The sequence below is a fragment of the Hylobates moloch genome, unplaced genomic scaffold (assembly GCF_009828535.3).
Source record: "Hylobates moloch isolate HMO894 unplaced genomic scaffold, HMol_V3 SCAFFOLD_8, whole genome shotgun sequence".
NCBI classification, from domain to species: Eukaryota; Metazoa; Chordata; class Mammalia; order Primates; family Hylobatidae; genus Hylobates; species Hylobates moloch.
Genome location: NW_026652283.1, coordinates 84,415,207 through 84,427,631, shown reverse-complemented (window position 1 = coordinate 84,427,631; position 12,425 = coordinate 84,415,207). Strand labels below are relative to the sequence as shown.

Here is a 12,425-nt window from a genome sequence, read left to right as displayed (position 1 = left end):
ACTGACAGTCTGTGCTACCCCTATCACCTGCCCAAGTCTGTTAACTTGATGAGAGGTGGGAGGTGTTTGGGATGATAAAATATCCTAATTGGACTCCCTTGTCAAGTCACCAAGGCCACATCTGGAGTAGATCTGATTCTCCAGGCCTAGCAGAAGGCATGTAACTTCAGAATGCTCACCAAGTGATCAGGAACTTGCTGGCGACTCACCTAGATATGCAGTATGGCAAGTTCTGCAAATACCCACTCACCCCTACCCTCCTCTCCTCTCTCTATTGTCTGCTGGCTTGACCTCTGCCATTTGACTTATGCCAGAATTGTGGGAAGAAGTCAGCATGTATAGGAAGAGCAAAAGTTCTAAAGACAGTGAAATAAAAAAAAGGAAGCCCATGGAGGGAAAAGCTTAGGAAATACAAAGTTCCTTGCTCAAGACGTTTGTCTCACAGATTGTGAGTGCAAAAGAGCCAGCCCAGCAAGTGGCCTCTTAATTCTTTTCCGCCAGCATCTATTGTTTTCCTTCAGGATCTGTGCAATCTTCTGGCTGGAGTTTCTTCCCCAGTATTTGCACATTTCAGTGGGATGGCTCTAAAGCAGGAAGAATTATCTACAATCTTAATGTAAATTCACAATTATCAGTGTAAGCAGTTAAAAAACACCATCACAAAAACCAAACAAATTAATAAAGAAACTCCATGTCCTAACCAGAAAGTAAAAAATGAATCTCTGCAAGACTGGAATAAAATGACCTTTGATTTAAGTGCCTCATAGAAAGACAGAAAACAAAACTTCTCTCCCAGCACAGCTCCCACGCATTGGAACCGGCCTCTGTGCTTGCTTGGGGCCTGCATTCTCCCTGGGCACGCTCAGTCCAGAGGGTCTGTCTGTCCAACTCACGACTTTACCTGTCGAACTGATGTTAAGGGGCTGCATTTTTTCATGAAGAGAGATTCCAGCCCCTGCCATTTCTTCCCTGTTCAGTCCATAGGCTTTCAGGAGATTTAATAAAATGAGGTTGGTCCCTGGCACTATGAAGGAAACGAAGAGCCTCCCCGCCCCCACTCAGGTCACACACCTACCCAGGAGCAGGGAGGAAAGCCTCGGCACATACTCACTTGTCCAATCTTCTTCAAAGCAATGCAGGAAGTGGAATCCCACCATGATGAGGGCGTGCAAGGAAATGAGAGCTATGTACATCTGAAACAGGAAACCAGTGCAGACACCATTGTTGTGAGAATCCTCTGACCTCACGGGCTCCTGAGACAGGGGCACTCAGAATTTGCCACTCAGGAACACTTAGCCAGGCCAAGGCCTGACCAGGAGGGACCAGAGGGCCAGCTAGCGATTCCCTACAGATCCCTCTACCCACCAGCCCTGGGTCAAGTGAGCAGCCATCTTCGGGACTATGTGGAACCAGATCAGAAACAAGCCCGTCACCAGACATGACCTGGGCTCCAGGCAGTCTGAGCTGCCTGGGAGAGGGGTTCAAGCCTGCTGTACCTCCTCCCTGAAAAGCCAGGGTGCTGACTGCTGAGGGCCCTTCTAGTCCTTGCACTAAGTAGATTCCACCTACCTGCAGCTCAGGATTTGAGGTCACCACCCAAACTGCCTTCTTGAGCTACTTAGCTACTTGGGATGGGAGCCCAGAATACAGCCTTTGCTCCTAGCTAATCAAATCAATTTTCTAAACGCTCAAGTGAAGGGCTTAGGAACAGGCACTTGTTGAGCCAGAGAGATCTTTGGCAGGAAGGCGGAGATCTACAGGGCCAGGCAGTATTCTGAACAGCAGCAAAGAACATCGTGAATGCTGAGAATTTTCAAAGGAACAAAGTGCTCCATTGCTTCATGGGGGGCGGGGCAGAATTTGGAAGCTAACTTACTGTAAACAGGACGAAGTACTTCTGGTTGTTCTCGCCTACACAGTTGTTGACCCAGGGACAGTGGTGGTCCATCTTCCGAATGCACCGCTTACAAACACTGAAACAGCCCAGAGGTCAGACCTTTAGGGTGTCCCCATGGTGTTGGGAGGGCCCCGGGGGAACGCAGAACCCATGGCTCCTGCTCCACTCCTCTGAAATGGCTTCCTTGGGCACTGCCAGGGGTTTTGCTGGGTGTGTCATGTGGGGCTTGGGAGGCAGGGTCAGGACCCCAGGGGTGGCAGTCATTCCAAACAGGGGTACAGAGTCATTCTCCAAAGCCCCTTAGCTTGACACATACATAGGACAGAACTGACATGGCTAAGAAAGAGCCGGCTCTCCTGAGGTAATGGGGCTTATAATTTGGTTTCCTGAGAGAAAAAGAATGAAGCAGTTTCAAAAACTTGACCAAATGGGCTAAGATTTGGAGAATGGCTGCTACCTATTTCCCCAAAAGACCAAACCATCAAGGGATGGGTAGAAGTTCTAGAAGCACTATGAGGTGCTACCAGGGAGGGCCAGGTACCTCCATCATGGAAGGACAAAGGACAGAAGAGAGGGCTATTTCAGAGCAAGGTCAAGGACAGCAGGAAGCCCAACTCCAAGAACTTTTCGGCTCTAAGATGATATCCATCGAGCCAAAAAAAAAAAAAAAAAAAAAAAACAAAGCAAGCAGAAAAGTCATTTGAGTCCAGGTACAATGGCTCCTGCCTGTAATCCCAGCACTTTGGGAAGCTGAGGTGGGCAGATCATCTGAGGTCAGGAGTTTAAGACCAGCCTGACGAACATGGCGAAACCCCATCTCCACTAAAAATACAAAAATTAGCTGGGTGTGGTGGTGCATGCCTGTAATCCCAGCTACTCAGGAGGCTGAGGCAGGAGAATCACTTGAACTCAGAAGGCAGAGGTTGCAGTGAGCTAAGATTGTGCCACTGCACCCTAGCCTGGACAACAAGAGCAAAACTCTGTCTCAAAAAAAAAAAAAAAAAGTCATTTGAGCTTAACTGTGACCAGATCATTTCATTAATTTGCACATTTCTAACATTATTGGGATAATTTTTGGGCTGAGCCTGTTTCAAGCTTATTTGATAGTAAGCACAAACCCGCTCCCCCTTTGGACAATACAAAGTAATAATATGAAACAAGCGTCCAGGACTACTGGGGGCTTGAAAGCAACTGCTTCCCAAAGCTCAAGTTTAGAAAGACTCATTTGCCATGAGAAAGAAAAAAAAACTTTTTATCTGAGGAATGTGAGCCTGTTTAATTATTAGGCCTAGAGAGGCACTGAAATAAGACAGCCTGTGACAGCAGTCACGTCTCACACCCCCCTTTGAGATAAATAATTACCTTTTTTTTTTGTTAGATAGGATCTCCCTCTGCCACCCAGGCTAGAGTGCAGTGGTGCGATCACGACTCACTACAACTTCCCGGGTTCCAGCAATCCTTCCACCTCAGCCTCCCGAACAGCTGGGACCACACGTGCACACCACCACATCCAGCTAATTTTTTTGTATTTTTGATGGAGATGGGGTTGCCCAGGTGGGTCTCAAACTCCTGAGCTCAAGCAATCCACCTGCCTTGGCCTCCCAAAGTGCTGGGATGACAGGCATGAGCCATTGTGCCCAGCAAATAATTACCTCTTGAAGCCACTGGCTATGTGGGCTCTAGACTAATGCCAAGTAGCCATGGAATGACATACACCCTATAGTTCAACAATGTACAGCCAATCACTAATCAATATTATTTCTGTAACCCAATGAGAGTTCCTGTCAAACAGCTTTGTATCAGCCCGCTCCTTTTTCCCTTTTCCCTTTAAAAACCTGCTTGTAAATGGGGAAAAGACTCCCTATTTGATAAATGGTACTGGAGATAACTGGCTAGCCATATGCAGAAGGTTGATGCTGGACCCCTTCCTTACACCATATACAAAAATCAACCCAAAATGGATTAAAGATCTAAATGTAAAACCCAAAACTATAAAAACCCTGGAAGACAATGTAGGCAATACCATCCTGGACATAGGGCAAAGATTTCATGACAAAGACACCAAAAGCAATCGCAACAAAAGCAAAAACTGACAAATGGGATCTACTTAAACTAAGAAGCTTCTGCATAGCAACAGAAACTATCAACAGAGTAAACAGACAACCTACGGAATGGGAGGAAATATTTGCAAACTATGCATCTGACAAAGGTCTAATTTTCTGGCAACTATAAGGAAATTAAATTTACAAGAGAAAAATAATCCCACTAAAAAGTAGGCAAAGGACGTGAACAGACACTTCAAAAGAAGACAAACATGTGGCCAAGAAGCATATGAAAAAAAAGCCCAGTATCACTGATCATCAGAGAACTGCAAATCGAAACCACAATGAGATACTATCTCACACCAATCAGAATGGCTACTATTAAAAAGTCAAAAAACAACAGATGCTGGCGAAGGTGCGGATACAAGGGAACACTTACACACTGTTGTGGGAGTGTAAATTGGTTCAACCATTGTGGAAAGCAGTGTGGCAATTCCTCAAAGAGCTAAAAGCAGAACGACCATTCAACCCAGCAATCCCATTACTGGATATATACCTAGGGGAATAGAAATCCTTCTACCCTTTATAAAGACACATGCATGCAAATGTTCATTGCAGCACTATTCACAACAGCAAAGACACAGAATCAACCTAAATGCCCATCAACCTAAATGATGACAGATTGACTAGAGATGTGGTACATATACACCATGGAATACTATGTGGCCACAGAGATGGGAACACAGACACTGGGATCTACCTGAAGGTGGAGGGTAGGAGGGAGAGGGCCAGAAAAGATAACTATTGGGTACTGGGCTTAATACCTGGGTGATGAAATAATATGTACAACAAACCCCCATCACACGAGTTTATCTATGTAACAAACCTTCACATGTACCCCCGAACCTAAAAGTTAAAAAACCCCCCAAAAACCCGCTTGAATGAAGGCAACTTGGAAGTGTGTTTCAGGCTGCAGTCCTCAATGTTGGCCCAAATAAACTCTCTCAATTAATTTTGCCTGTTTCTTTATTTAGGTCACCAGCCAATAGATGTGCTCATTGACAATTTTTTTTCAGTTCATTATTTTAATGAATTCTAGTCTCCTTTTTATCATTTTGGGGGCATTATTTGTTCAAAACAGGTTGAAATGCTATAAACAAAGCTTTGAAATAACACAATTATATTTCCTTTTTAAAAGTTCTTTAGTTCAAGGCCAGGTGTGGTGGCTCACGCCTGTAATCCCAGCACTCTGGGAGGCCAAGGCAGGCAGATTATTTGAGCTCAGGAGTTCAAGACAGCCTGGGCAACATGGTGAGACCCTGTCTCTAACAAAAATAAAAAAATTAGCTGGGTGTGGTAGTGTGCACCTGTGGTCCCAGCTACTCGGGAGACTGAGGTGGGAGAATCGCTTGAGCCTGGGGTGGGGAAAGGAGATTGCAGTGAGCTGTGATTGTGCCACTACACCCCAGCCTGGGGCACAGTGCAAGACCCTGTCTCCAAAAAAAAAAAAAAAAAAAAAAAAAAAAGTTCCTTAGTTCTGCTGGGCATGGTGGCTCATGCCTACAATCCCAGCACTTAGGGAGGCCAAGGTGGGAGGATTGCTTGAGCCCAGGAGTTTGAGACCAGCCTGGGCAACATAGTAAAATAGTAAAAATACACATGAATATACATATAAGTATATATACAGAATATATATTTTTAAATTGGTAATGCCTGTTCCCAGTACACAATTTTAAAAGTGCAGATAAGTAGACAGTGCAGAGTCAGTACTCCCTGCATCCTAGGCCTCAGGCACCAGGTGCCACGCTCCCTCCATAGAGCCTGTTTCTGGCATGTTCTTCCAGAGACCAGCACCTCTGGGTTTCTTAATCCCCTCCCCATCTGGGGAACAAACTCCCGAGGGTAACCACCTCCCTGCTCCTGGCTCCTGAGCAGTTTCTCTTTCATCTGCACTGATTTTTAAAAAGGGTTTTCAAGTGGGTGCTCTTGAGACAGTGTTGGCTCAGCAGCAGAGAGGTGCCAAGTGGCTGGACATCCTCTGAAAGCTGCCTAAGAGTTTAAACAAGCTCTTACAGCAAAGCTATTCTTCCCTCTCCTCCCAGCCTCTCTGGGGACAACGCGTGAATGCCAGGAAGCTGGGTTTCCCAATGGGCTGAGTCTCGCTGGGCTTCCAAATTAGAAAAATACACACTGCAGAGAGAGTGAGTACAGCCTGCTGAGGGCCACAAGTGTTGGTCTAAAATGCTGTTCCCCGAGTTTCCTGTTTTCAAAGATATGAAATGCCAAACCCACACTACCCTTCTTGGGCCAGGTGGTGTGCAGAGTGGGTGGGGTGAGGCCCATCCCACGGTGGCTGGAGGCACTGCTCAGAGGCTGAGCTGCTCACAGAGGCCAGAAGGGTGCTGGGGCTGGAGCCTGGAGCAGCCAAGGACAGGGACCAGAGGCAGATGCTGAAGGGCAGTGAAGGACATACCACACCCTGCCCTGCTGTTTCACCTCCAGCACCATCTGCCATGAGGAAGAAAAAATGTGGGCCTCCCCCCACAACTCCTGACTCCCCACAGGGAATCAATCACCTCAGAGCCAGCCCTTTTCCCAGCCCCCACTGCATGCACACGGGCAGGGGGCTCAGCAGTGTTCCCTCCCTAGGCATAGCAGGGCAGCCCAAACACAAGGCCAAGGAAGGCTCACAGTTCACAGACTGAAAGCCTCTTCCACACACTCGCTCAGCCATCTTCCCCGTTTTGGCTGTGGAGGGCCTCAATGCCTGAGGCCCTTTCTTCATTCTTTCCGCTTGGCAAAATCCACCCTATCCTCTAAGGGTCCTTCTTGTCCACAGTCCTCTCCTGGCATTCCTTTCTGGCACTAATTCCAGAGTCTCGTGGATGAGACGCTGTAAGCTGGTGAGCTCCCACGGCACAGGGACCAAGTGTACAATAACAATCACAGAAAAGACCAAATGCCCTAAATGGAGGTATCTGCGTCCTGGCCTTCCAGGTTTCCCAGGCCCCTTCTATGTTTCTTTGTCGTCACTGTAGAAGGCAGATGCTTCCCTTCTCCCCTTCCTCCAGATTTCCTACCATTTTTTCAGGCCCCAAACCTTGGTAGAATCCACCAAGCTCACTGGCTCATATGTACTCAGTTTCTCTGGGGCTTATGGGTTTCCTCTCCAGGGAGGTATGAGGGCCCTTACTTGGTACTCATCCCCAAAGGAGCTGGCTGAGGCTCTCTTGCTTACCCTGGGTGATGGTTCAACATGGAAACATAGCCACATCCCATGGGGATTCTGTCTCTCCCTATATCAGCACTTACCAAACTGTATCATAGTGGAGAAGTGTGCCTGCCCTGCTTGGGTGGGAGGCTCCTAGAGCCAGGGCCAGGTCTAATCCACCTCTATAAGCTCAGAGCCGAGCTCAGAGCCAAGCCCAGGGCCCCCTTTAGCAAGGGTCAGCTGAATGAAGTCTCTGACACCACAGACAGGAAAGAGCAGGCCTGGAAAATGAGTTCAACTACATCAGACTGGGATGCTCATGTAGGGAAAATAAAAAGAAAACAGCAAGAAAGTACTAAGTGAGCCATGGCGTCATACACAGGTTTTCATTTTACCCCTCATTGGCTATGACTAAAATTACAAGCAAAAAAGACATCTACACCACATCCTGGCTCCAGCTCAGAAACGATTTTGGGAAAGACAGTGCAGTGGAGTGGAAAGAACAGGGGATCTGAGAGCAGGTCCTCACTTTGGGCTCTGGTCAAAGAAACTTAGGTTCTCCAATCAGCCTCAGCAGAATTACTCTGATCTCTTAGGGTCATTGTGAGCACCAAAAATGTATGCAAAATGCTTTAAAAACAATACTAGTGCTACATAGATTTTCTCAGTAATCATAACCATGAGAAAGACAAAACAACAAGAATCTGTCAGGGGCTCTAAGCAGCCCAGGACTGTCTCAGCCTCAGTGTGGGTGTCTGGGGTGTGGAGGCGGCGGGGCTGCCAAAGTCAGAGGTCTGTCCCTCCTCATGCAGAAGAACCTAGCAGGGGTGTCTAATCTTTTATATTCTCTGGGCCACACTGGAAGAAGAAGAATTGTCTTGGGCCACACATAAAATACACTAACACTAACAATAGCCGATGAGCTAAAAAAAAAAAAAGTCTACGCATACATCTCCTAATGTTTAAGAAAGTTTACAAATTTGTGGTGGGCCACATTCAAAGCCATCCTGGGCTGCAAGCGGCACACAGGCCATGGGTTGGACAAGCTTTAAAGCATAAGCCAAATGCCATGGCCATCCACATTAGCATAAATGGCTCCTCCCACAGAGTTTGCATATGCTTCCATGGTCCCTATGAACAGGAGATTGACACCAGGACGAAAGAGCATGGGGTTTCAGAGTGCTTCTCCTAGGAAGGAAAGACCCACCCACATACCATAGGGCAGGAAGGAACACCTACAGGCCCAAGGTCTGGGAGTATCTGTGGTATCCACCAGAGACAAGGGAATGGAGACAGTCTCAAATTCTAAAATGCTGAGCGCAAACATATGTGCACACATGCACCTTCACCTGAGCGGGCGAGGTCGACATCAACTTTAACCAGGCAGGCAGCCTCTGGGCTCAACGACTATAAACAAACCCAGTCTGTCTGGTGTGCTGGGGATTCTGCTTATCCAAAATTGTGGGTCCCCAGTTGGCCTGGGCCACCACACACCATCACAAAGGAGCAGTTGTCAGCATGCATTTCTGAGGCAGGAACAAGCAACTCTACAGGCATCCTCACTTTAGTTCATCTGAATCAGCAGCTCTTGCTTTGCCCAAGCTGACTTGTTTGCTAGCACACAAGACTACCTCCCTTGGATCATCCTGGGGAGAGAGGCAAGGAGGAGGCAGTGAGGAAAATGCCAGGCGGCGGAGGCAGCTGAGGGCTCACGGAGAGAAGAGAAAAGAATCACCAGAAGTTTTTTTCTATAATACAAAGTTAACACCTCCCCGTTCTGGTCCAGCCTTTACAAATCCAGCACATCCCTAACTCCATACACATTCTTCTATTAGCAATAGCTTACGCTTGTTGAGCTAGGTGACTCACAGTTACTCATACTTAAGCCTCACAACAAACTACAAAGAAACAACCCTTTTTACAGAGGAGAAAGCTGAGGCTCAGAAAGATGCAGCACCTGGCCGAAGGTCCACAGTGTAGCAAGCGACACAGCTGAACTTCCAACACCAACCACTCCAACTTCAAGGCCAGAGTCTGCTCCATCACACCGGGCTATCCTGAGAAACCACATAAGCAAGCTGAGCTTTTTAAAAAAAATCTGAGTGATGGTTAGAAAACAGCTGGCTCCTGAGCCCAAGAGTGGCAAGAAAAGACCAGACTGAAGCCTCCATCTCAGGCACAGGAGGCAAGCCTTGAATTAGATCTCAGAAGCAAGCTGACCCAGACAGAAACCCCGGAGGAGCTAGCAATCACCATAGACCCCTGCCCAGGCTCCTCAGCCCTCTCCCTCAAGCAGGTGGCAACCAGTTGAGGAGGTCTGCAGATTTCCCTCTTTCAGACAGAAAAACATACATACATCTACATAAAGTTACATGTGTCATCCCCAAACTGGAGTTCCTGTGGAAAGAGCCCTGTCTGGACTTGGAGCCAGAACTGCCGGGACCCAAACCTGTCTCTAGTACTCACTGCTGTATGACCTTGGAGCACTCACTTAACCCCCTCTGAACCTTAATTTCTTTATCTAGGGAGGCCATCCCTGCAGCAATCCCAATTTCCAGGGGTGAGTAGGAAGACGAAAATAGATGACTGATGCTGAGGCAGGGCAGGCTGCGGTGCCGCAGGCACAGCACAGGTAATGGGGAGCTGACTCTGGAATCTGAGTGCTGGAGACTGGCCACTCTCCTCTGAAAGACAGGCAGCAAGGCCAGGCAGAAATCGCCATTCAGATCTCTCACACACCCAAATGTCTCCACAGGCTAAGCCTGACAAGGATGATCTCCAACACCTGGAGCAGATTCATTCCTCTATAACCCCTCCCCACCCAAACACATACCCTCTGAAAAGGGGACCAAGTGATATTTTTGTATTTCTGTAATTTAGCATTTAAAGTTTCCTTGTATGCCAGTCGAGGTGGCTCACACCTGTAATCCCAACACTTTGGGAGGCTGAAGTGGGAGGATCACTTGAGCCCAGGAGTTCGAGACCAGCCTAGGCAACAAAGTGAGACTGTGTCTCTACAAAAAATAAAAAAATTAGCTTGGTGTGGTGGTGCATGCCTGTAGTCCCAGCTGCTCTGGAGGCTGAGGCAGGAGGATTGCTTGAGCCCAAGAGTCTGAAGCTGCAGTGAGCTATGAGCTTGCATGACAGAGTGAGACCCAGTCTCAAAATAAATAAATACAATTTTTTTAGAGACAGGGTCTCACTTTGTTGCACAGGCTGGAGTGCAGTGATGCAACCTTGGCTCACTGCAGCCTCGGACTCCTGGGCTCAAGCGATGCTCTGCCCTCAGCCTCCTGAGCAGCTGGGGCTGCAGACGTGTGCCACCACACCCAGCTAATTAAAAAAAAAAATTTTTTTTTTTTGAGATGGAGTTTCAATCTTGTTGCCCAGGCTGGAGTGCAATGGCACAATCTCGGCTCACCGCAACCTCCGCCTCCCAGGTTCAAGCGATTCTCCTGCTTTGGCCTCCCGAATAGCTGGGATTACAGGCATGTGCCACCACGCCCAGCTAATTTTGTATTTTTAGTAGAGATGGAGTTTCTCCATGTTGGTCACACAGGTCTCGAACTCCTGACCTCAGGTGATCCGCCTGCCTCAGCCTCCTAAAGTGTTGGGATTACAGGCGTGAGCCACTGCGCCTGGCCTAATTTTAAAATTTTTTTGTAGAGACAGAGTCTCGCTTTGTTGCCCAGGCTGGTCTTGAACTCCTAGACTCCAGTGATCCTCCTGCCTTGGCCTCCCAAAGTGCTAGGATTACAGGTGTAAGTCACTGTGCCCAGCCAATAAAGTACAACTTTTAGCTAGATGTCTTCTCATCAGAAAAACTTAATAAAGAAACCTGAAAACAAAATAGAAAACTGACCACAGATAAGATGGGGAAATGGCTTTCTTTTTTGGTTTAATTCTGCAACTATCATAACCTTTAGAAGTTTTAAAAGAAAGCCTTCATTCAAGGACAACCCCTTCATTTCAAGTCCTAGACATTCACAGAATGATTTTCTAAAGCTTTTTGTCATAGTACCCTTGTAATAAAGCTGTGAGGTAGGAAAAGCAGAAATCCTCTCCATTTTACATATATAAAAACAAAGGCCCTGCCCAGGTCCTATGTCAGGTGTGGCAGAGCCAAGTCCCAGGACAGGTGTCCTGAGCTCAAACCAAATGCTCTTTGCAATCTAGAGGGCTCACAGGGACCAGGAACGAGACTCACAATGATCACTCTCTGCCCAGAGCAGGGGACATTTGGAATCCTGATGCTGACTTGGCCCATGTTGGGGAAGTGTGTGCTACTCCAGGAGGCACGTGTTGGCAGGGATGGAGGGAGGCAGGACAGTGGGAGAAGAGAGGAGGTGAGCCCCAGTGAGTGTACCTGCAGTGGTGGGCTCGGTCGGGCTTGATGCTGCAGCATTTGGGACACTTGTACACCACCTGCCCAGGCTTCAACTGTAAACTCTCGATGAATTCTTTAGTGGCATTTCCTTTGGGCACTGCCCCCTGTAGGAAAGATGAAAGGTATCAGGGTTGGGCTGGGGGCTTCTATCAGCTCTAACATTCTACAGTGGGGATAGTTACTTGAAAGCAGCAACCACACACACACATGGACAGGACACTTTGATACCAACAACATGTGGACTCTGTGTTCAGAATTATGCCAACATTAAGGAATATTTATTGACCAAAAATTTTTCTGAGGAAATGCCATTAGGCCACATTAATTCTTTGATTTCTTTTCTTTTCTTTGTTTCTTTTTTTTTTTTTTTTTTTTTTGAGACAGAGTCTTGCTCTGTCACCCAGGCTGGAGTGCAGTGGTGTAATCTCGGCTCACTGCAACCTCCGCCTCCCGGGTTCAAGCGATTCTCCTGCCTCAGCCTCCCGAATAGCTGGGATTATAGGCATGCACCACCACGCCTAGCTAATTTTTTTGTATTTTTAGTAGAGACGGGGTTTCACCATGTTGGCCAGGATGGTCTCAAATCTCCTGACCTTGTGATCTGCCCGCCTCGGCCTCCCAAAGTGCTGGGATTACAGGCGCAAGCCACCGCACCTGGCCAATTCTTTGATTAATTTTCTACACTAAACAGTGACATTGTTCCTGATTACTTTATATTTTCATTTTACTGAAATTATTTTCATTGAATCCATTCTCTCCTATATAGCAGTGAGGATTTGGCTCACTGACTATTTTTTGGTCTATATTAAATTTCCTGATATCAGCTTCTCCCTAAGTTTCACTGGTGAGCATCATGTCTAACAGTTTCCCCAGATCAAAATTTGCAGC

General features: G+C 47.3%; 1 protein-coding gene across 5 annotated transcripts in view; it reads right to left on the bottom strand.

Annotated features, from left to right (window-relative positions):
• ZDHHC3 (zinc finger DHHC-type palmitoyltransferase 3) overlaps positions 1-12,425 on the bottom strand; it is a 61,296-nt gene that overhangs the window by 16,681 nt on the left and 32,190 nt on the right. For 4 of the 5 annotated variants that reach the window (XM_032161839.2, XM_032161838.2, XM_032161840.2 and 1 more), the window contains 3 exons: positions 11,517-11,641; positions 1,877-1,973; positions 1,112-1,193 (listed from right to left, as the gene is read on the bottom strand). In XM_032161839.2, coding sequence (XP_032017730.1) covers positions 1,112-1,193; positions 1,877-1,973; positions 11,517-11,641 — 304 coding nt within the window. Of the gene's footprint in view, positions 1-901; positions 986-1,111; positions 1,194-1,876; positions 1,974-11,516; positions 11,642-12,425 lie in introns of all 5 variants that reach the window. The other variant, XM_032161844.2, reaches the window with a different exon arrangement.